Genomic DNA, 24,925 nt, shown 5'->3' on the forward strand with positions numbered 1-24,925 from the left:
TGAAGCTCCTACTATTCCGAGGCCACCTCCGGTACGAGAGGGAGTCTTGCTGTTCAATGCTGTTCATTAAGGTGATTCAGAAGGTATTAATCGCGTGGATCCTCATCATGAAGAAGTTTTAGTAAGCGATTTACCTCCAAATGTCCGTCAGGTAGAGGATCGAGAGGGATCTATTCATTTGGATCCACATCACGAACGGATCATGCGAGAAGAAGCGCCAGCGTATGATCATAGGGTTGCATCACTATGGCAAAGTGAGTTTGCGGAGGACAGATCGTTTGATCCACCTTATCGGCCTTCAATGGCAACGTTTGATTATAGAAGTTCAGAAAGGAGATCTGTAGATTATAGAGTTCTATCACGGTTCTCAAGGGAGAACGAAGCACTCCGTTCATCAGCAAGAACGGTTAAATCTCTATTCACTGACGAAATCCTAAATGCTCCAAATCCGAGGAAGTTTTCTATACCGATCTTCATTTTATTTGATGGAACAACCGACTCGATCGATCACATCTACCACATTCAGTTGAAAATGGCTTTGAATACTAACAATGATCCTTTGATGTGCAAGTGCTTCCCTACAAGTTTGGCTGGGCTAGCCCTCAATTGGTTTAAGAATCTGGCTCAAGGTTCAATTGCTAGTTTCCAGGACTTGTGCGATAAGTTCATAAGCCAGTATTATAGGAATAAATGCCCGGCCAAGGATGTTTCAAGCCTCTTTACAATGAAGCAGCATGAAGATGAACAACTCCAAGCTTTCTTCATTAGGTTCAACCTTGTCAAAAGCATGGTAATGGAATGTCATCCGTCCACAACGGTCCAAGCGTTTAAACTTGCAATGAACTGACGAGACATCGTTCCACATAAGCCTGGTGGTGAATACGTCGAAGACCATGGACGAGTTGAACTAGAGAGCTGACGGTTTTGTGCGTCTGAAAGAAGAAGAGACAGCTAATGCAAGGAAGACATCAATTATCTCAATAGAGGAGAAGTCCAAAGCCAAGATTCGGCAAAAACAAGCTCAGCCATAACGTCAAACCTCCTGGAAGGCCAAGAAAAGGCCCAGAGAGAAAGAGTTAGTTACTCCACTCAAAGTTACTCTGGCAAGGCTGTATCAAGAGAACAAAGATAAGTTTCGCCCTCCCTTACCAATCAGACAACCTCTTGAACAGAGGGATCAATCTAAACATTGCGCTTTCCATAGTGACTTTGATCATCAGACTAATGAATGTAGGAACCTAAGGAGGCAAGTGGAGATGCTGATCACAAAGGGGGAATTTACAGGACATGTTCAAGGTCCGGTATAAGAGCAGAACCGACCGGCTGAGCAGGTCAAGAGAACTCAAAAGCTGAGTCACCACAGCACTCAGCCCATTCGGATTATAAATGCAATTCATGGCCGACCTGAACAGACAACAGAGTCAGAGGAGCTGCTTAGAACGCGGTTACTGTGATACCCCTCGGATCCGAAACACAGGTTGATCAGGCTCAGGCCCAATCCGAAAAAATATCAAACAATTAAAATATTTTAAACGAACACAGATTACAAAATGAATTCAAAAATGACACCGTTGGACCATTTGGTCCTTTGGTACCCCTCGATTCACTAATGCTGATGGGAGGTATTTTCAGATAAGGGCTAAAAGGACGGCCCTTTTGGGTTCATCATTTTCTGCTTTAATGCACTCCAATTTTGAACATCTTGTGAGCTTTATCAGCTTATTTCCGTTGCTTTATAAGCGGTCAAGTTTGCGCCAACTCAGCTGTAGATAGATTGGATTCAATTAGATCAAGACGTCACCGTTTTGCTCAAGTTTTGTTCTCAAAAAAACTAAACGTCGTTTAGTCAAACGTTGATCCACGACCTCTGCAAGGTCGAATACTATTTTCACATCGTCGCCGATGTCTGCAATTTCTCAGATCGCCTATTTGGAATATGCGGAGTGAAGTGGTTTGGAGTCGGTGAGATCAGGTCAATGAGTGCAATTGTCGGGACTTGTATTTGGTTTGATCTGAATTTCTTTTTCATTCAATTTCATTACCTTGTTTGGTTGCTGTGAAAGTGAAGGATACCAGAATAAGCCAAATTTCCAAATTTAGTGATCCCAGATTTATATTGGGTTATGTTGTTGGTCTTAATTTTCATAAGGGTTTTTTTTTTTTTTTTTTTTTTTTTTTTTTTTTTTTTTTTTTTTTTTTCAGTTTCTCACTTGCCAAAAAGAAAAATGAATGATTGGTTCCCCACCACTGATTATCAATTCTTGTGGGCTCTCATTTATCATGACCACAGCTAAATGCTCAATGATGGATGTGAGTAGGATGTCAATTTTGTGTGCTTATATCAATAGCACCACATGGTTCTCGAACAGTCAACTACACACATTGTCAATACTTGTGGGCTCTAATAGCACACATGGTTGATTCAATCAATTTTGAATTGTTGAGCATCTCAAATTCTCAAACCTTTCAATTTCCTCAAGACCTCATTCTACAGCTCCACAAACAAACCATTAAGCATCTCTTCCAAAGAAATGGCAGACGCACTTGTTACTGAAATCCTGAAGAAGTTGGGTTCGATGCTTCTCCAAGAGATGGGACTTGTGTGGGGCATGAAGGATGAACTTGAAAAAATCCGAAACACGGTTTCCACAATCAGAGCAGTACTTCTTGATGCAGAGGAGCAACAAGCCACAAACCATGAGGTTGAAGACTGGCTCGAAAAACTCAATGATGCATTTCATGATGCTGATGACTTGCTCGATGACTTTTCCACCCAAGTTCTCCACCACCAGGTTATAACTCAGAACACAAGGCTGATGAAGGTACGCAATTTTTTCTCAAGCTCAAACAAGCTTCCTTTCAGTAGTAAGTTGGCTCATGAGATTAAGGCCATTAGGGAGAGACTAGATGCAATTGCCGAAGATAGGAAAAAGTTTCACCTCACTGAACTGCCTATAAATCATATGCGAGTTGAGAATACTAAGAGGGAGGAGACTCACTCTCTTGTTCATGCAGAAAATTTTATTGGGAGGGATGTTGATAAAATGGAAATTGTACAACTTTTATTGGAAAGCAACATTCAAGATCAGAATGTATCAGTTGTTGCATTACTTGGAATTGGGGGACTAGGAAAGACCACACTTGCACAATTAGTATACAATGACGAGAGGGTCATTAAACATTTTGATCTTAAGATGTGGGTGTGCGTGTCCGACATCTTTGATGTGAAGCTCATTGCAGAAAAGATCATAGGGTCTGCAACAGGCGAAACGCCTGAAAATCTTTTGATGGATAAATTGCAAGAATTGCTTAGTAAAGAAATTAATGGAAAGAAATATTTACTTGTGTTGGATGATGTGTGGAATGAGAACCGTGACAAATGGTTAAAACTGGTAGATTTGCTGATGGGTGGTGCTAGAGGAAGTAAGATTTTAATAACTACTCGTTCTGAGTTGGTTGCAAATGTTACAGGGACAAATTCGCCATATTTTATAAAAGGCTTGTCTAAGGAGGACTCTTGGTCTTTATTTGAGAAAATGGCATTCAAACAAGGGAAAGAGTCAGAGAATACATTTCAAGTAACAATCGGCAAGGAAATTGTTCAGAAGTGTAAAGGAGTCCCACTTGCCATAAGGGCTATAGGAAGCCTACTATACACTAAAGATACAGATGATGAGTGGTTGCTTTTTAAAAAGAATGATTTGTCAAAAATAGCTGAAGAAGAGGATGTTATTTTTCCAATACTAAAGTTCAGTTATGATTACCTTCCTTCGGATTTGAAGAGATGCTTTGCGTTCTGCTCCTTATATTTGAAAGATCAAACAATTAATAAGCAAAAATTAATCCAATTGTGGATGGCAGAGGGATTCATTCGGCCTGTGTATGAAAATCAGCAATTGGAGGATGTTGGTGATTCGTATTTTATGGATTTACTTAGGAGGTCCCTTTTTCAAGATGTCCAAAGAGATGAATGGGGTGATGTAATAAGTTGCAAAATGCATGATCTTGTCCATGACCTTGCGCAATTGGTTGCGAAGGCCAAATTCTTCACGGCGAATTTGAATGTAGAAAATGTTAATGAAAGAACTCGTCACGTGTCACTTGATTCCGGTGTAAATTCATCCCGCTTGGTTAGAGCTAACAAGTTACGAACATTTTTTTTGAATGCTAAAAATATCAAAATTTTCAGCAATGTAGCTTCTGGAAGGATTCTTTCAACTTTTAAAAGGTTACGTGTATTGGATCTGCATTCTGTGGGGATTGAGATTGTGCCGAGTTACATAAGCAAGCTGAAACATTTAAGATATCTTGATCTCAGTGAAAATCATATCAAGACACTGCCAAATTTTATAACCAAGTTGCAAAATTTGCAGACCTTAAAACTCAATCAGTGTTCCTGTCTTGAAGAATTGCCAAGTAATTTTACAAAATTGGTGAGTCTTAGACATCTTGAGCTAGACAAAAATGATGCCTTGATTCGCATGCCTAATGGATTCAGTCAGTTGACGTGTCTTTTGACGTTAACATTGTTTGTAGCAGACTCAAATAGCCAACTCAATGAATTGCAATGCCTAAACAATTTACGGGGAAAGTTAAAGGTTGTACTTGGACGCTGTGACTCATCTGGCAGCATGTGTCTAAAAAAAGCATCAGCAAATGGCCTAATCTGGAGATTAGATTTTCGGAGAGAGAAAGAAGATGATGGGGAGGAGTTATTGTTGGAAGCACTACGTCCGCACCCGAATCTAAAGGAGCTGGAAATAATTTATTATTGGGGAGTGAGTTTTCCAAGTTGGATGATGGTGATCAAAATTGGCTTATCCCTCCCACATCTAGTCAGAATTTATATGTCCAAGTGTAAAGGATGGAAACATCTTCCACCATTTGGGCAACTTCCTTCTCTCCAATTTCTTAGTGTTTGTGAGATGGAATCCCTAAACTACATAGACAATAGTACTGGCCACGGTCACGAAGAGAACCAACACCAACATCAAAATTCTTTACCCTCCTCATTGAGTGGAGCGGCAGCAAGAAGAAGGGAATCAACACCAACATCAAAATTCTTCCCATCACTGAAAGAACTCGAACTCTCTAACTTGCCTAAATTGAAGGGGTGGTGGAGGAGTACTGAAGCAGAAGAAGAAGCAACAACAACAACAACTTCGTCACCAGCCCAACGGAAACATCATCAGCTCCCATCGTTTCCTTCTCTTTCAAAATTAACCATTGATGAATGTCCTAATCTGGCATCGGTGCCTCTGCTGCAACCATATCTTGAAACTCTAGTTCTCTATGTGGTCAATAAGAATCTAGTACAACAACAGTTAATGATGATGGTATCCCCAACAACAGTCGCAACGTCGTCCTCTTCATCTTCTTTGCTTCTTCCTCTTTTCAAATTAAAGTCACTGTCTTTAATAGTAATTGAGGATCTAGTAACTCTGCCTGAGGAGTCATTTCGAAGCCTCACTTCTCTCCAGAAGCTTGTGATTTCTTATTGTCCAAAACTAACCTCTCTGTCAGGAACACTGCGACATCTCACCGCACTCAATTCCTTGTCTATTCAATACTGCCAAGAGCTTGATCTGTTAGATGATGACGACGGCATGCAATTTCAAGGCCTCAAGAGCCTGACGGATCTCTATTTCAGACGTGTTCCAAAGTTGATATCTCTTCCTGCGGGGCTTCAACATGTTACCACTCTGCAACAACTAGATATTGAATGCTGTGACAATTTTATGGCTTTGCCGGAGTGGATAGACAACCTCACATCACTTGAACGACTTTCCATTTACTACAACCCCAAATTGACATCACTACCCAAAGGATTGCATGGGCTCACTGCATTACAACAACTCAAAATTACATCTTGCGCTCAAGTTTTGTATGATAGATGCCTGAAAGAAACAGGGGAAGATTGGCCAAAGATTGCTCACATCCCATACGTTCATATTTCACCAGGGTTCTAACGTACAGGGTAAATCCTTTCTGATCTGAATTTTTTAACCCCATAGAACTCCATCTTATTCTTCTCTCTTTTTCATCATTGTGGCTTTATTTATTTCAGTTGGTTTTTTTATGGGACAGGTACACAACTTAGATTGGCTCTAAGACAATGATGGTTATTAGACAATTATGAGTCGTTGCTATAAGAAAACAAGATTGCACATTTCATTCCACAAATTGCAACTACAACAACTTAGTAATTATCCTCTCTTATCTTTTACTTCTTTCTTCCTCTCCTCTTCAGTTTTTTCTTTTTCTTTTTCTTTTTGTTGTTGATTTTATACTCTTTAACACCTATTTTATAATAAAAATATAATATTTTTGTTGTTGATTTTATTTATCCTTTTTTATCTTATCAGGAAAGGTCCGAGTGCTTTATTCTTTTTTACTTATCAGGAAATGTCGAGTGTTCGGTTTTGCATGTGTTATGGGGCACATTTGCTTTACAGTCTTCTTATTTTTCCTTTACGTATGTGTTTAATCTTAAAGGTGAGACATTATATTAGCATTATTATTTTTGTAACTTTTATGAAATAATTTGTGAAATTTTTACATATTTCTTACTTTGGTAATTTTATAATTTAAGGGGAAAAATTCCATCATACGAAATGAAAAATGGAATTATCATTCACTCAATTGTTGGAAAAAATGATTAGGATAACTGTTTTAAGACTGGTAGTAATACACTTATTAGAACAATATTCACTCCAGTTTTCACGGTATGTATTAGGTTATGACAAATTTGCCTATGAGATATAGTGAAACTAGGTCTGTAGATTGTGCCTACTGGCATCATGCACTAACAAAAACAGACCATAATACTGATTAGACGAATTAGAAGATTATTATGTACTTGCCATTTAACAGGCAAGTACATAAAACAGTACTACTTAACATCAATCTTGATGGAAAACCAACTTAAGTTCTTCTTTAGTTTCTACCTGAACTCGCCATATCAACAACATATAAAGGTGCACCAAGAGTCTCACACTCTTTACTGACTTTAGGGAGTGGGTAATTGCCACCAATGTTTACTATTTAGTTTCTTCCACTATTTTCTTCTTTTTTTGTCCTCTAGTTTTGAATGCAGTTGACTTGTTAGAAATGTATGTATAGCTTCATATGATATGTATGTTATAAAGCTATAAAAAGAAATGTGAACTTTTGAGAGCTCTGTGTATTAAATTGAATGAAAATGACTTGTTGTTTATTGTTGATATTGATATTTGGACATTTTCGGTATCTAGATTGCATTATTGTTGTATTGCTATGGAGCTTGAATGCTTAGCTGAAATGAAATGATTTTGCATGTAGGTTCTTGGAGCTGGGGGGAAGGGGAAAGTTTAAGGCCAAAAAACAAAAGACAAACAGAGGCAGCGCTGAGGTGCGAGGGGAATGTGAACCTATGTCTATGAACTAACAAATGCTGGTTTATCAAGAATACGCAAGAAAGCAGTTTGAATTGCCACTAATGTTTACTACTTAGTTTCTTCCACTCCAAAAGTTACTATAGTTAGCTTCCAAAATATATTTCTGTGGCTATTTACTACTGGAAACTTATTGTCTCTATTGGTACTTGCGATTAAGGTTGCAATTCCTGAATCAATCACTATACATTTTGTCATCCATTTTTCTGACTGCATCTGTCGCAGGAAGGAAGCATTGGGCTTCTCTATGGAGCAGTGATATTTGATCCCGAGAGGCAATATAAACGTATGTTTAGCGGCGGCTGAGACAAGATATTTCCAGGGCAATTGCAAACAACTCTAGGATGATTACTAGTAAGAAACTTTACCAATGAATACTTATCAAGAAAAAAAAAAGAAAAAAAAAAAGAAAGAAAGAAACTTTAGCAATGAACGGACTTTTAAATTGTGCTTTACAACTAACTATATGGCTTGTCTAGTCCATGAGCCTTTATATATGGGGGAAATGATTGAATAACCTGGTGTCTTTTTATTGTGCTCATGTGAGTGATTTTCCTAGTTCTAAAGCTAGACTTGTAATATTCCGAGTGGTTTGACAATATCAGTTTGGTCAGGGACGTAATATGTTCTTTCCGCCCATCGTGCAAAGGCTAGAGAAGTGCATCCAAACCCCAAGTATGGTGAGTTGAGAACGGGAATGCTGTTTTGTGCCTCAGAATCTTCATGGGTAAGCTCTCAGCAACTTTTGATTTGTTCCTTAATTTTATTCTATGATGCACTAAGTTCTAGATTTTGCTAATGTAACAATAATCCTAAAATTGCCTTCATATTTTTTCCACAATTTTATTGCTCATTTACATGGTGTTCCATTAATCAGGTTGTCAACATTCACATTCATGTTCACTAATTGTGTGCTAATGCAATCTATGGACAGTTTTTAAAGTAATTTAATGATGAAAATCACTTGATGAATGATGTCCTATTTTCTTCTCATTTCCCTCCACCTTCCTTGCAAATTCAGAGAATGCTGGATGACTTATGAATAATCAAACTATCTCTCTCTTTCCCAGCGTGGATGCCCAAGCTAATTAAGTTGAAGCTTTTTCAAGCGGAAGGTATCAACGTATAAAAAATGTGCTTGACCCCATACTTCATCCCACTTGTATTTTCAGTTTTGCTAAACTAACGTTACATAAATATTTCAGCTTTTGACTTATCTTAAACCCCTCTTTCAGTTTAGAGTTTCTCTTCGGAATTAAAATAAAATCATTAACAAATTGCATATTGGTATGCTGGATGCATTTTTGTTAGTTCCTCGATAGATAAAACAAAAGATTTGGGCTTAATGCTGATGACCGATTTCCATAAATATTTGGGGAAGCAAGCTGAAAAGGATGCAGCATCTTGGAGCCTTTTATTTACCGATTTCGAAAGGAATCACTTTTTCTGGGATGATTCAGATTCTTTGGCCATGTGGCGTACTTATACTGGATAATCATTTTCACTGCTCTATATCAATAATTACACCTCGACTGTCTGCTGACCTGGATCACCTCGCAGCAGGAGCCTCCTCTCACCTTGACCGTGGGCCACTAATCCCCGGTCTGTCTAAGGATGAAGGCATTGAGTAGCTTAACGCAAGTCTATTGCTGATGGACTTCTTAATCAGACCAATAATGTGCTGATGGGAGGAACCAGTCAAAGTCTTTCTTATTTCTTGTCGCACGGTCTCTGTCCCCATCGAATAATCCACACGAGCAAATCATATCAAGAAAGCTCCACTACCTCTAAGGCCCCTCTCACTAGGAAAATACCCTCCTTCTAAAACCCACATCATATCTCTAGGGATTCTATCATATGCTTTTGTAAAAACCGTAGGAAAAATCTCTCTCTCTATATCTTTCCACTGGTCTCCTTTGTAAGTAGCTTCCATCGTAGAATTCCCCGATATAAATTCAAAGTGATTGTTCAACATTATAGTTTCACGTCTTACTTGTTTAATCTGTTTCAAATTTTCATTGTATGACTCATAATTTAATCCTACCATAGTTTTTTTACAACTTCAAAAATATCCCCGTTACTTTCATATATAGGTATTGAAATACTTCCAGGATACTCATTTGGCATTTTCTTAGTGAACAATTTTGTCAACCAAGACTTGTTATCATCACCTGAACACTTCCAAACCTCGATAAAGATGCCATCTTGTCCTAAAGTGCTTCATAATTTCGCCTTGTTTTATTTTGCACACCCAATCCTTCTGCAATCTTCCTAAAAAATTACCATATTTTCTAACCTAAGCCTTCTATATTGTTGATTTTAGGATTTACAGAGAAGTAGAAACATTGTGTATCATATCTGAAAATATTGTTATGAGAGTTTCACAGCCGGCCCTCTCTCACTTATTTTATATAACAATTTATTACAAGGAAAATGACCAACATGCCCTTCTAAGAAATAATAAATACGCCTATATACATTCTTACACTCAGCTGGTGAGTATATATCATATAATCCCAACTTGGAACAAATAAACTTCAAGCTTTAGTAAACATATCAGCAAGTTGATCTTCGGATTTAACAAATGGTGTAGAGATGTCTCCACTCAATATCTTATCTCAGATAAAGTGACAGTCAACTTCAATATGTTTGGTTCTTTCATGAAACACTGGATTGGGTGCAATGTGGACAGCTGATTGGTTATCACAAAACAACGGAAGAGGGGTCTTGACTATCAAGCCAAGTTCTTTAAGAAAATGTTGTAGCCATGTTAACTCACTAGAGGTGTGGGCCATCGCCCTATACTCAGCTTCAGCACTGGAACGAGCTACCACTGTCTGCTTCTTACTCCTCCATGTTACCAAATTACTACTTAAGAAGGTGCAATATCCTGTAGTGGATTTTCTATCTATGGGAGAACCAGCCTAATCAACATCTTAAAACCTTCCACCTTAAGGTGTCCATTTGGTTTATATAACAACCCGAGACCTGGGGCTTGCTTAAGATATCGGATAATCCGAAGAACAACATTCCAATGTGGTACTCTAGGAGCACCCATGAATTGACTCACTACACTAACTACATACGAGATATCAAGTCGAGTAATGATAAGAGAAATTAGTTTTCCAACCAGGCGACGGTATCTACCAGGGTCATCAAATAAATCTCCCTCATCAGCCAAGAGTTTAGTATTTGAATCCATAGGCACATCAACTGAACGACCACATAGCAAATATGTTTCCTCCAATAAGTCCAGCACATACTTCCTTTGAGATATACCTTTCTTAGATCGAGCAACTTCAATACCTAAAAAATGTGTGCGTTTACCCAAGTCTTTAGTCTGAAATCGATGTTGTAGAAACAATTTCAACTTAGCAATGCCCACAAAGTCATCTCAGGTGATAATGATGTCATCCACAAATACTGCAAGAAAAATGTAACATGTTTTGGTATGTTGATGAAATACTGAATGATCTGTTTCACATCTACGAAGACCAAATTCTTATGTTGCCTCAGAAAATTTTCCGAGAATTACATCGTACGCTGATGTTTTACACAATACATGCCAGAAAGAAACAGGGGAAGATTGGACAAAGATTGCTCACATCCCAAATGTTTCTGTTAAAAGGGGAATGACATACAAGGTAAATCCTTTCTGATCTGTATTTTTGTAAGACCACAAGACTCCATCTTGTTCTTGTTCATTGTCACTCTCTTTATCTATGTTCAATTGATTTTTTTTATGGGACAGGTACACACTACTAGATGGATGACTCATTGCTATAAATAAACAAGATTGCACATTTCATTCTACGTGTTGCAACTACAACTTAGTAATAAGCCTCTCTTGTACTTCTTTTTTCCTACGTCTCTCTCTCTCTCTCTCTCTCTGTGTTCTGATCTTATCAGGAAATGTCTAGTGTTCAGTTTCCACGTGTGTCATGGAGCACATTTGTTTTACATTCTTCTTTTTCCTGTTCGTATGTGTTTACTCTTGAAGGTGAGACATTTTATTAGCTTAAGTTTTTGTAACTTTTATGAATCAATTTGTGAAATTTTTACATTTTTCCTACTCTGGTTACTTTATAATTTATGGAAAAAAAAAAATAAAAAATCCATCTTACAAAATGGAATTATCATTCTCTAAATTGTTGGGAAAAGATTGTGCAAAATTTTGGAAGAGAAAGAAAATGATTAGGATAACTGATTCAAGGCAGGGAGTAACACACTTGGGACAATATTTGCTCCAGTTTTCATGGCATTACAAATTTGCCTGTAAGAGATAATGAAACTATGTACATAGACAAAGCAGACCATAATACTGATTAGAAGAATTAAAATATTATTATGTACTTGCCATATAACAGGCAATCTAAGTATTTTTTGCTTGACTGGCTATTAAAACAGTACTATTTACATCAATCACGATGGAAAACCAAATGCAGTTCTTTAATTTCTACCGGAACTCACCATATCAACATGTAAAGGTACACTCACTCTTTACTGATTTTAGGGAGTGAGTAATTGCCACTAATGTTTACTACTCAGTTCTTCCACTTTTTTCTTTTTTTTCCTATAGGTTTAAATGCAGTTGACTTGTTAGAAATGTATGTATAGCTTCATATGACATGTAAGTTATAATAGAGTATCTGTATAATTTTGAGAGATCTGTGTATTAATTTGGATGAAATGAGTTGCTGTTTACTGTAGATTTAGATATTTGGATTTACTGTAGATTGCATTATTATTGTGTTGCTATGGAGCTTGAATGCTTAGCTGAAATGATTTCACATGTAGGTTCTTGGAGCTGGGGGAAGGGGAAAGTCTAAGGCCAAAAGACAAAAAGACAAATAGAGGCAGTGCTGAGGTGAGAGGGGAATGTGAACCTATTTCTTGTATAAACAAACGTTGGTTTATCAAGAATATGCAATAAAAGCAGTTTGAATTGCACAAATGCTTATTACTTAGTTTTTTCCACTCCAAAAGTTACTATTGTTAGCTTCCAACATATATTTCTGTGGCTATTTACTACTGGAGACTTATTGTCTCTATTGGTACTTGTGATTAAGGTTGCAACTCCTTATTCAGTCACTATACATTTTGTCATCCGTTATTCTGGCTGCATATGTTGCAGGAAAGAAGCATTGGGCTTCTCTATGGAGCAGTGATATTCAATCCCGAGAGGCAATATAAGCTGTGAATGCATGTTTAGTGGCGGATGAGACAAGCTATTTCCAGGGAAAAAGCAAACAACTCTAGGATGCTTACTGGTAAGAAGCTTTACCAATGGACGGACTATTAAATTGTGCTTACAAACTAACTATATGGGTTGTCTAGTCCATGAGCCTATTTGTGGGGGAAATGATTGAATAACCTGGTGTCTTTTATTATGCTTTTGTGAGTGATTTTCCTAGTTCTAAAGCTAGACTTGTAATATTCCGAATGATTTGACATTGTCAGTTTGTTTGGTCTGGGAGGTAATATGTTCTTTCAGCCCATCATGCAAAGGCTAGAGAAGTGCATCCAAACCTAAGTATGGTGAGTTGAGAACGGGAATGCTGTTTTGTGCCTCTTAATCTTCATGGGTAAGCTCTCAGAAACTTTTGATTTGTTTCTTTTATTCTACGATGCACTAAGTTCTAGATTTTGCTGATGGTAACAATAATCCTAAAATTGCTTTGAGGAGCTTAACAGAGGCAAGTTTGTTGCTGATGGACCTCTTAATCAGACCACTATTGTGCTGGGGGGAGGAACCAGTCAAAAGTCTTTCTTATTTCTTGTCGCGCCATCTCTGTCCCCCTCGAACAATCCACACGAGCAAATCATATCAAGAAAGCTCCTCTACCTCTAAGGCCACTCCCACTAGGAAAATACCCTCCTAACACACATCATATCTCTAGGGATTCTATCATGTGCATCTGTAAAAACCGTAGGAAAAATATTTCTGTCTCTCTACATCTTTCCACTAGTCTCCTTTGTAAGTAGCTTCCGTTGTAGAATTCCCCGATATAATTTCAAATTGATTGTTCAACATTATAGTTTCACATCCATCTTGTTTAATCTGTTTCAAATTTTCATAGTATGACTCATAATTTAATCCTACCATAGTTTGTACAACTTTAAATATTCCCTTTACTTTCGTATATAGGTTTTGAAATAATTCCAGGCTACTCGTTTGGCATTTTCTTAGTGAACAATTTTGTCAACCAAGACTTGTTATCATCACCTGAACACTTCCAAGCCTCAATAGAGATGCCATCTTGTCCTAAAGTGCTTCATATTTTCATCCTGTTTTATTTTGCAGACATACTCCTTCCGCAATCTCCCTGAAATTATCACATTTGACTAACCTAAGCCTTTATATGATTTTGAATTACGACTTCTCAAAGAAATGCATGCCTCCAACAACTACGCCCTTGGGAGGAGTTTTAGGTTGGGTATTGGCAATAAGATGCATATGTCACTAAATTATATGATATTGCTTTTCAACGGTTGAGTAAGTTATAGGAACTAAAAATGTGTCTAGTTGCAGCCGAGTTGGTTAGGAGTTACCTGTTTAGGGAACAGAACAAAGTCTAATTTGGTGTGTTACTTATTTTGGTTTCTTACTAAAGCCATTAACTTATAGAAAGGGCTTGTTCTCCCCAGTCGGAATAGGCAGGTCAATTCCTTCCTTTAGAACCGTACTTGAGAGTTTCCTACCTCATTAGGCTCAATAGTCAATTCTTTTAGTGTCCCATTTTAATCTACCATATCTAACTGAATGACATTTCTCATAGATCTATCCCATTTTTTTGGGTTAACCAAAAGAGGTTAATTACATGAGGGTGGACCGTGGAGTGGTTTAGATTAAATTTTTCACTTTTCTTTCCCTTTTTTTTTTTTTTTGCTACTTTTTTATATATATTGAAATGCTTGATATACTCAGATACGACCGCATAATGGCTCTTGTTGATTTTATTTGCCGAGGATGTCAATTGTCATGATAGATTGGTTTCCTGTATGTAGTGTGAGGAAGCAAGAAGAAACTTCCATATCAAGACTAAGAAAGAACCGAATTTTGTTAAATAGTGTCATCTCAAAGTACTTCAAAAGGATGATTTAAACCCAAATACTTGTTACCTGGTGGAGCTTATAGTGGTTCCTAAATGAATAAATTTCATAGATCAGTCATTGAACAAAGTCGAAGATTCTAAAGTTTCTGTTATTTTGTTCGTCTAATACAATTTTATTTCTTTCTACTGCTATTATTTGTTGTTCATTGTTCCCTCCCCTCCCCTCCCCTCCCCTCCCCTTGCAGCTTTTATAAACTTATACTTAATTTGTTTACTACAGCAGAAGGAATTCTCACCATGAGCAAAAGAATTCAATTGAATGGATGAGGCGTCTTTTCGGTGGCAAGTGTGGGAATGCAGTTTCGAGTCTGCTTGGTGCAAAATAATTCCAAAGGTCAGTTTTGTCTCTAATTTTTTCTCCCATCGCCCTGTACAAGGTAACCACGCCTAGTTAATGTCCTGTTACTGGTTTTATGTCCACACCATAGTTCGCTGTATCGTTCAATACTTGACGTATCGGCTGATACGCAACCCTTTTAAAAGTCCGATACGCGACCAGTATTGGCCATTTTACACTGATTTTGTCCAAGTCCATTACACCGCGACCGCGACCGATACCGCGAATTAATATTAGGCAATATTATGACTGAAAGAGAGAGGAAAGTTATCATTATTACTTGCTAACACAGTTTAAAGTTGCGGATGAGACCGCAGATTCAGACTCAGTCGTTGTGATTGCAATCATTGCTTAGCAAGTGAAGTAAATAAAATGAAAAAGGTCACTTTTTAATTTAGTAACATACAATTTTTTGGTTTTATAGGAATGACATAATATTTTACTCCCTTGAAATTCCCTGATCTAAATGTCATTATAGAATGGCAACAGCTTTGTTTTATCAACATGTCTTCCGTCCTTAAAATATGTGAATTTTATTTTCTCGATGATCCAATGTGTTATTTTAACTTATTTCTATGCTTTTAATACAAATTATTTTTTTGCTGAACAACTGAACCCTCAGATTCACTAGTGTGATTCACATCCGTGGCTTGTGAGCCCGTCAGACTTGAGAACTTGTGTGCACTGTATCGGTATACATTAGATTGATGGATGTTATTGAATTGAATGAAATGAGGTATTGCCTACTGTGGATATTGATTTTTGGACATATTTCTGCCTCTAGATTGCATTATTGTTGTTTTGCTATGGATCTTGAATGCATAGCTGAAATGATTTCAGAATCCCATTCCGGAGCACGTAGTTTCTTGGGGCTGGGGAGAAGGGGAACATCAAGGCCAGAAAAGCAAAGGACAAATAAGTGCTGTGCAAGCTGGGGTGGAGGGGAATGTGAAGCTTCGTGTATATAAATGCACGCTGGTTGATGAAGAATACCCAAGAAGAGCACTTCAAATCGTTGATTAAGTTGAGAGAAGTGGTTCTTCAAACCTGCAGCTACTTCTTGAGTTGAAAAGTTGCATATGAGAATTTTCTGTAACTTGGATTTGAGCAAAAACAAAAAACAAAAAATAAAAAAGTTATGTTTGGATATAGTTATTTGAGTTTCATCAAAATTACTACACAAGTATATATTGGTACAGTATGGACTAGACATTGTTACAATGTCAAATACACGACTAATAATGTACTTTATATTGTGGATCACAATGTCACACCAAGTAGTCACCAGAAAACAGTTGGTATGATGTTGTACATTGTGTCCAAATTGTTGCCATATCAATATTTTAGCATTGCTTAATTTCAAAATACATTGCTAATTATGAAATAGACACGGTAAATATTCAAATGCACAACTACATTCTGATTTTAAATTTGGTATACCAAAAAACCAAACATCATAAAGTAAATGCTACTACTTGCATTGATTCTGGCACATTATGATTTATTACCAAGCTCAAGCATGAGTATTTTTCGTACTGGACAGTGGTTCATTTGATGGCTGGTTTAATTCGTGCTAGGTCAAATCAAGCTGAAATTTTTGTTAAAAAATATGATAAGATATGTACTTTTCAAGTTGCAACAGAACATATAACAATTTACAAATTATTTTGGTTGATGGATTTTCGAAACTAGTTCAGTAAAATCACAGTCAAAAAAATGCTTAAAACAATTTGAACACAACAATCAAATCAAAAAAACAAAGTTGAGAGAAGACTAACGTGGTCATATTTTCATCATACAGTTAGAGGCAGGAGCGGAGCCAGTTTATGTCCAAAGGGGGCACTTGGCCCTGCCTACTTTATTATAATAGTTATTTTTAATTATTTTTTACATATATATGAAAATTTATTTATAATATCCCCTAGAATTATTTTAGTTTCTAAAGTTCTCTTTAATTTTTTCTTATTTTACTCTCTCTCTCCTTAAATTCCTTTATTTACCTTTTTTTTTTTTTTTTAAGTAAAATTTTCCTTCTTCTCTAATTATTTTTCTTTCTAAAGTCTATGTCATTCTTCTTTCCTTTTTTTTTTCTTCTTCTTCTATTACCTAAATTTATTTATTTATTTATTTTTTTGCATTATGCCCCCTAAATTGAAATTCGGACGCCCCTTGTTAGAGGAAGAAAATAAAGAATCCTCTCAATGCCAGCTCCTATCTTGGACCAACTGTTGTTCCATGATCATATAAATAATAAACCTGTAAAAAAAAAGGCATCAAGAATAAAACTACTCCCGGCATTCTAAAAATCATTTTCGAAGGAACCAAACAGTTTATTGTTTGCACATTCTGTATATGTAAATAAAGTAATAGAGTATCGAAATCCACTGATTCAGAGGAAATATTTTCTTGGTAAAACCACATATAAGTGAAATATTGTTGGCTTAATAAGTTAATATAACCGTGTAAAGAAATATTTTATTTTATTTTTTTATCCCAAATTGCTCAGGCAAAGGTGTGAACAGTGTGAACAGAAAAGGTAATGTCGTACAAGTGGATTAGCTCATCTATAAGTTGAAGGTTGAAGTTCTCGCTAATTTGGGGTCAAGTAAGTTTGATTTAAAGAAAATTTGTTAATTCTAAAGAAATAAAGAAATAAAATTTTCAAAAACTGACAGTAATATAAGGGAATAAAAACTTTGGGGGCTGTTGGTGGGGTTTAATAATATATAGAAATAAAAATTTAATAAGGCAACAATATATAAGGTAATAAAAACTTTTGGGGGCGGCTTAGGCGACAAACCTAAAATTTTTTTTGGACTTGATTAGGTTGGCATATATGCTTGGTGCTTAAATTTTTTTTTTTTTTTTCCATTTTTCATGCAGTCCGTTTTTTACCAAATAATTTTTTTTTTTCTTTTCATTTTTTTATCCCATATTATATGTTGGAAAAACATGTATAATCACTTGTATACACGAAAAACAAATTCCAGGGCCGGCCCAAGCAGTTGCCTTGGGCCTCAAATTTTAGAGGGCCTCAAATTTTGAGGCCCATAGGGGATGGGAAAAAAAAAATTAAGTTAGGATTAGTCTTGGTCGCCTTGGGCCTCAAATTTTGAGGCCCATAGGGGATGAAAAAATAAAAAAATAAATAAAAAAAAAAAAGTTAGGGCAAGTTTCAGACGACACAATCTGCTTCGGCACTCAGCAGGGCGCATCCTCCGCTATCGCCTCAGGTGACAAGGTATGTTCATCCTCTCTCTCCTTTTGAATGAATCGATCTGTTATATATGTTTCTTTCTTTCTCGTCTCATCATTTGATTTGTTCTAACTTTGGTTCGTTTGATTCGGGCCTTTACCTTTGTTCCAATAGTGAAATGTAGCTTCCAAACTAGGTTGGTTTTTTTTTTGTGTGTGTGTGTCACTGTGTGTGATGGCCATCAAAAGCTGAATGAATATATTATGCTTCTCTTAGTATTTTAATAAATGTGTGCCTTTCTACATGTGTCTTTCATGGCGATCGAGTCCATAATCTATGGCAGGTTTTTTTTTTTTCCTCTCCCTAATTCCACTCCAATCTCACAACTGCAGCAACCATACCCCTTTTCCTCATAATTTTTTGCATTTTCACATTCAATCCTCCGAAAATTAAGGATCCCTTCTAGTGGGTTGAACCTTTGAGGTAATAATTAACTTTTTCGATCTCTAAATTATGCTCATACTTAAAAGTGCCAAATTAAGGGTTTTTTTTATATATTTTATTTTTATATGAAGATACATACCACCATTATTGATGTTATTTGAAGTTGGCTCAGTTAGAATTTCAGTTAATAATACTGTCAAAGCACTTGCCATCAGATGTACAAACACATGGAAACCAAGAGCAGGCTTTAACAAAACAAAAGTTAATGGTTTTTCTATTAATTTGCACAGGCCTTCTGTAGCAATGATCAACCAATCACTGCTACTAAAGTTGATTCCTCATCCTGAAATCAAGAAAGGGGTAATTGGCTCCCAAAAAAAAACACAAACACAAAGTGTAGTGTAGTTAATACAACGAGTGAAAGACAAAACTATATTTGATAGTGAATGCCACATATAACCTAAGAGTCCCACTACTTCAGTACTACAAGTTCAGCCTCCTATAATATATAAAGTCACCTCATCTTCACATTTTTTTGTCATCTGTAATCATCAAATTTTAGTAGCTATATAAACAATGAATGTAAAAGAATCGGCGGTTTTTCTCTTCATTTTTTATTTTGTGCCTGTGAAAATTTCGCACTCTTTAATTGATAGATTTATTGTTATTAGTTAGCTTTCTTATGCAAATTGCACATGCGCACAATTATTTATTGGTGATGATAGATTTATAGTTATTAGTTAGTTGTCTTTTGCAAACTGCACAGGCGCACAATTATTTATTGGTGGTGATAAAAATTTATAGTTATTAGTTAGTTATTTTAAGCACACTGCACAGGCGCACAATTATTTATTGGTGGCGATAGATTTATAGTTATTAGTTAGTTGTCTCATGCACACTGTACAGACGCACAATTATTTGTTGGTGGTGATAAATTTATAGTTATTAGGTAGTTGTCTTATGCACAATGCACAAGCGCGCAATTATATTAGCTATAGAATTTTGAAAACATCGTGTGAAAATTTCGCACTCTTATAATTTTTTTTTGCGCATGTGAAACTTAAGGGCCTCACATTTGAAAGTTCGTCAAGGGCCTCTCAAAATATTTGGAATCTCAGGGCCAGCCCTGAATAATTGATATGTAAATAAAGTAATAGAGTTTTTGAAATCCACTGATTCGGAGGAAATATTTTCTTGGTAAAACCACATAGTGAAATTTTTTTTGGCTTAATATAACCATGTAAAGAAACATTTTATTTTATTTTTTTATCCCAAATTGCTTGGGCAAAGGTGTGAACGGAAAAGGTAATGTTGTGCAAGTGGATTTAGCTCATCAATAAGTTGATCGAGGTTCAAGTTCTCGCCAATTCGGGGTCAAGTAAGTTTGATTCAAAGAAAATTTGTTGATTCTAAAGAAATAAAATTTTCAAAATGTGATAGTAAGAGTATCTCCAGTCAATCTGTAACAAAACTTTTTTATATAGCCACATCAACATATTTCCTTTCTCCTCACTCTTTCTCATTCCATTAAAGAATGAAGCCTATATTAAGTAGGTTTGTAAAAGTTATGTGGGTCCTGACATGATACTTGATTGGTTACTATTGGACGATATATTTTTAAACAAAAGGTATAAAACAGCCGCTAGAGCTAAAAATAAATAATTCAAATTTTTTGTATAAATCTATTATCATACATCAGATGTACAAATATACACACACACACACACACACACAAAACAATTGTAGATGCTCTAATATAAGTAATAAGAGAATAAAAACTTTGGGGGCTATTGGTTCGGGTTTAATAATATAAAGAAATAAAAATTTAGTAAGGCAACAATATATAAGGTAATAAAAATTTTTTGGGCTGAGACATTGTAACTCTAAAATTTTTTTTTGGACGTGATGAGGTTGACATATATGTTTGGTGCTTGCCTCCCCCCCCCCTCCCTCTTTTTTTTTTTCCATGCAGTCCGTTTTTTACCAATTAAAAATTTAAATCCTTACATTGCTTTACAAGAGAAAAAAAAAAAAAAAAACTTTGGCATACTAATATATAATCGTTAATTAAACCCAAGTAGGCCGAGGGAGGAAGACGATGGAGATCGTAGAAAGAAGAGAAGAGTACTCATCATTCATCAAGTCCCTACCCAATGATGTCATCATGGACATACTCTCACGGCTACCTGTCAAGTCCCTTGTACGTTTCGAGTGTGTGTCAAAGTCTTGGATAGCTTTGCTCAATGATCCATATTTTGCGAAGATGCAACTAAATCGATCCTATGAGTGCAACAAAAACAAAAACGAAAAACAGTTTGTTTTTTCCCGTGTCTCTGAAGAAAGGGCGACCATCGTTGTATTTTCAGGCGAAATTGTTGACCCAATGTGGCCGAGTGGAAAAGTTGATTATCCTCCACTTGATTTTGTGTGCCGACGGGGCAGGTTCTTGGGTTGTTGTGACGGATTGATATTATATTCAACTTATTCCTACACTTCTGCAGAAAAGCAACTTCACCTGGTGAATCCTTCAACTAGAAAAGTCAAAAGATTACACCCACCATTCAAATGTGAACCAGGTGGTTCTTATGGGTTTGGCTATGATGCGTTAACTGATGACTATAAGGTTGTGCACATCCCATACTATGTTGGAAAAACATGTATAACCACTTTGTATACATGAAAAACAAATTCCTGGAGGAGAATACAAGACATCCCTTACCATGTTACGTGCTCTGCACCTGCAGCACTTCTGAATGGTGCTCTCCATTGGTTAAGTGAGGACATGAGTAAGATAGTTTCTCTTAATTTAGCGGACGAAAAGTTTCAAGTTTTTATTCTACCAGAATTTGGAACACGATATATAGAAGCTTACTTGGTTACGGTTGTCGGAGGATGTCTTTGTGTGTGTGTCACTATTAGGGGGGAGTGGAACTGCTCTTCTGAATTTTGGGTGATGAAGGAATACGGCAAGAGAGAGTCTTGGACTAATCTTGGCTTTGCCATTCCAAAGTATTAAGTGAAGCCTTTGGATTTCTCAAACAATGATAATCTTCTCTCTCTGGTAAATCATTCCTTGCTTGTATCTAATGTAGAGAGAAATACACATAATTCTGTAAGAATTTGCTATGATTTTCCTCAACTGATCCATAGCCTTGGTCTTCCTGAATCATATTATGTTAAAGATTCAGAGAATTTTATTACTTGTATTAAAGTTGACGATGCAGAGAATTTTATGGAAAGCATTGTTTCACCAGTCATCGTACCTTCGTAATTTGGAGGCAATAACAAGGACTGAAAAAGTGTGACAACAAGAGATGTGATGCAACAACATGTTCAGTTCCAGATTGGGGATGGACAGCATACAATGTTATTTAAGGATCCTTGGTGTAATGGTCAACTGTTCAGTGGTGTGTTTGGTCATAGAGTGGTTCGGAGCTTACAGCTACACAGAGATGCTACTGTCAGTTCTTTGATTCAGAATGGGGTTTGGGATAATCACAATTTACGAAGTGAGATTTTGACTCCAGTCAGATTGTTTCTGCAGAATGTAGTGATCAATGGGGTGGAGGATAAGATGAGGGACGTTTCTCATTCAAAACAGCTTGGACTGGTATTAGGATATCTGCTACTGAAGTACCTTGGCACAAAATACGTTGGGGTAAGGCACGGCCCAGATGGTCTGTTACAGCTGTGTTGGTTTTACTTGATAGATTGCCTTCTATGGCGAATTTGCAGAGAAGAAAAGTTGTTATAGCAGCAAGGTGCACACTTTGCCAACAGAATATTGATACTACTGACCACATTTTTGTCTCCTGTCCATTTTCACAGGGGGTTTGGAGGTGGTTAGGGGGTGTTTTAGGGTGGGAGCTGCAGCAGTTGCAGGATCTTACCTCATCTCTTCATTTGGTTGGATAATCAGAATTCCAAAAGACTTCAAAGTCTTTTTGCTGCTGGGGTATGGTATATTTGGAGAGAAAGGAATAATAGACTCCATGGTTCTAATAGTTTTACTTCTGGAGGTAGTGGCTAGATCTGCCTTCATGGAAGTTTGTGTTATCAAAAATATACAATTCAAATATGAAATATCAACTCTAGTCTTGTCTGATTGCTTAGAGTTGAGTTTGGTTTTTTGTTTTTGTACCGGAAATGGCTTTTTCATTAGGCCTTGTTTTTAGTATTGTTTTTGTTTTCCTTTTCCTTTTCTGAGGGTGTGCTCCTGTATTCATGTTAATTTTTTGAGCTCAATACAACACCAATTAAAGATATAAGAAGGCTATAACTTAGATATCGTTACTGTAGAGATCAAATTCATATTTCAAGTTTGTACTATTTTCATAATTTTGTTTCGTCTTTATAGCATTTTAACACATGAATTTTTTTTTTTTAATGCAATTTGTAATAGAAGTCTGTTCCAGCAAATTCTAAATTTGGCACGCATCAATCAGTTTTGGTACAGCTTGTAGACGATGAGAATGAGCCTTATAAAGTGTTTTTTCTGGGTTTTCAGGAGGGTCATTAATGGAACTATATATACACGTGTGTGTGTGTGTGTGTGTCTATATATATATATATATATGATACTTGAACATGTACTCTGGTTAATATACCTCAGTCTCCCATTGCTTGAACACAAGATGGATCAAAGCTTTATTCAGGCACATTGTAGTATTATACACCATAACATATATTTGCAATATAATTTACATACATGTAAGTTAATGCTTTTGAGTTTATATATATATATAAAGAGAGTGAAATTTTTTTGGATGAAATTAATTTAAATAGATAGAATACAAGGATTAAAGAAACAAGGGAAAAAATAGAATACATAAGGAAAGGAGAAAATTCAGTTTTTTATGAAATTTACATACAACCTGTCCTAATAGGAAAGCCTTATATCTAGATTTCCGGTATCTGCCCAGGTCCTGATTCTATAACATAACAAAATTTAGAAATATGTTGAGTGCATCGAATGAAAAAAAAAATGGTAATGAAGCTAGACTTTTCAAACTGCAACAAGGCATTACTAAAATGAACAAGAGCTTGAGATTGTGAGTTGTCATTATTCATTACTTGAAAGTTCTCATACCATACTGCCCATTTAATATACAACAAGATCCTTAGGGTTATTGCAAGCATCCAATAGTTTCCATTCTTCGGGTTACTGCACAAGAAATAAGGAAATGCTCTCATTATGGGTAAATTTATGTAAATTAATTTTTAAAATTAAAGGTAAATTTATGAAATTTAATAATTTATTTCAATAAGAAACATAGATTAAGTGCAATTTAATAAGAAAGAACACTATGGTCATTTAATAAAAAATAGTCTAGGCATTGGGTATTTTGCAACAAAATGTGATAGTTTAGGGATTATACACAAAATATACTCTAAGGAGATTATTTGCAAATCTGGACAAAATTAAAAATTTCCTTTTGTATTTTACTCTAATTTTTATAGTTCTCTTAACATAATTTTCAAAGAAAGCAAACAGATTATTTTTAGTCAATATTCGAAACAAGTAAACTAAAACAACTAGCTCAAACACAACATTCATTCAGTAGAGGAAGAAGAGGAACAAGAATAGTCTCAATGCCACCTCCTGTGCTGAGATCAAAATGTTGTTCCACTATCATAAACCTGTCACAAAATTAGGAGGAAAAAAAAAGAAGACAAGAATAAAATTAGAAAGTTGTTAAAGACATAAATATCCAGGGATGTTTATTTCTTTAGCTTTATCATAAATGAGATGCAAATATGTACAAATTGTCAAATGTCCAGTTTCTTTTCACACCATTAATGGGACCTCAATTTTGTAGTCAAATGTCCAGTTTCTCCCAAAAAAAAAAAAATATATATATATATATATATATATATATAGAAAACAGTGATAATAATGAAATAAATAAGTAGAGACCAAAAATAGAAACAGAAATATCCGCAACATTGCTTTCATTTTAGGACTGGCCCAGCCGAATGCACTTTTTAATAACGTAGGAGTGCTAGGAAGCTGTTTGATGAAATAGCTAGCTGAGAAGAATGAGTTGGTCTTTTTAACGGTGATGATCGACGGCTGTGCCAAGGCTGATGACATGGCGATGGCCAGGTTTTTGTTTGGTCGGCTTTGATATTTGGGTACACACACAACTGTGATCCTAACGAAGCTGTGAAATTATTAATTGAAATGGATTCGAGAAATCTAAAACCCCATGAATATATATATATATATATATATATATATATATATATATATAGGTGAGCTTGATGTCTGCTTGTTCCCAAGCTCATTTGATCTCCGGCAAGCTCATGTATCTGCAGCTCTTTTAGACATGAATTTGCAAAATGTGGAAACATGGTAAGGATTCTTCTTTGAAGTTGATTTCTACCGGATAGTATCAGC

At 36.1% G+C, this 24,925-nt stretch overlaps 1 protein-coding gene and 1 long non-coding RNA gene across 23 annotated transcripts; both read left to right on the plus strand.

Moving 5' to 3' along the window:
- Positions 1-1,843: 1,843 nt before the first annotated feature.
- LOC132303005 (putative disease resistance protein RGA4) lies at positions 1,844-16,034 on the plus strand. 22 transcript variants are annotated; one of them, XM_059800108.1, is made up of 15 exons: positions 1,845-5,977; positions 6,088-6,202; positions 6,366-6,495; positions 7,321-7,787; positions 8,048-8,160; positions 8,455-11,077; positions 11,185-11,433; positions 11,841-11,920; positions 12,013-12,063; positions 12,231-12,300; positions 12,568-12,703; positions 12,894-13,018; positions 14,769-14,882; positions 15,508-15,577; positions 15,670-16,034. In XM_059800108.1, the coding sequence occupies exon 1, from the start codon at positions 2,532-2,534 to the stop codon at positions 5,967-5,969; it is 3,438 nt and encodes a 1,145-aa protein (XP_059656091.1). In that variant the 5' UTR covers positions 1,845-2,531; the 3' UTR covers positions 5,970-5,977; positions 6,088-6,202; positions 6,366-6,495; positions 7,321-7,787; positions 8,048-8,160; positions 8,455-11,077; positions 11,185-11,433; positions 11,841-11,920; positions 12,013-12,063; positions 12,231-12,300; positions 12,568-12,703; positions 12,894-13,018; positions 14,769-14,882; positions 15,508-15,577; positions 15,670-16,034. The 22 variants fall into 22 exon arrangements, with proteins under 22 accessions (XP_059656080.1, XP_059656024.1, XP_059656091.1 ...); XM_059800059.1 differs by having other exon boundaries at positions 11,841-12,063; XM_059800076.1 differs by having other exon boundaries at positions 12,013-12,300.
- Positions 16,035-17,591: 1,557 nt separating this feature from the next.
- On the plus strand, positions 17,592-22,812 carry LOC132303100 (uncharacterized). The gene is made up of 2 exons (XR_009481094.1): positions 17,592-18,126; positions 20,607-22,812. It is a non-coding gene; the product is annotated as an uncharacterized LOC132303100 (long non-coding RNA).
- The last annotated feature ends 2,113 nt before the right edge of the window (positions 22,813-24,925 follow it).

Source organism: Cornus florida, unplaced genomic scaffold (genome assembly GCF_030987335.1).
Source record: "Cornus florida cultivar Cherokee Brave unplaced genomic scaffold, ASM3098733v1 CherokeeBrave_3.0.0_Hap2_Chr01, whole genome shotgun sequence".
Taxonomy (NCBI): Eukaryota; Viridiplantae; Streptophyta; class Magnoliopsida; order Cornales; family Cornaceae; genus Cornus; species Cornus florida.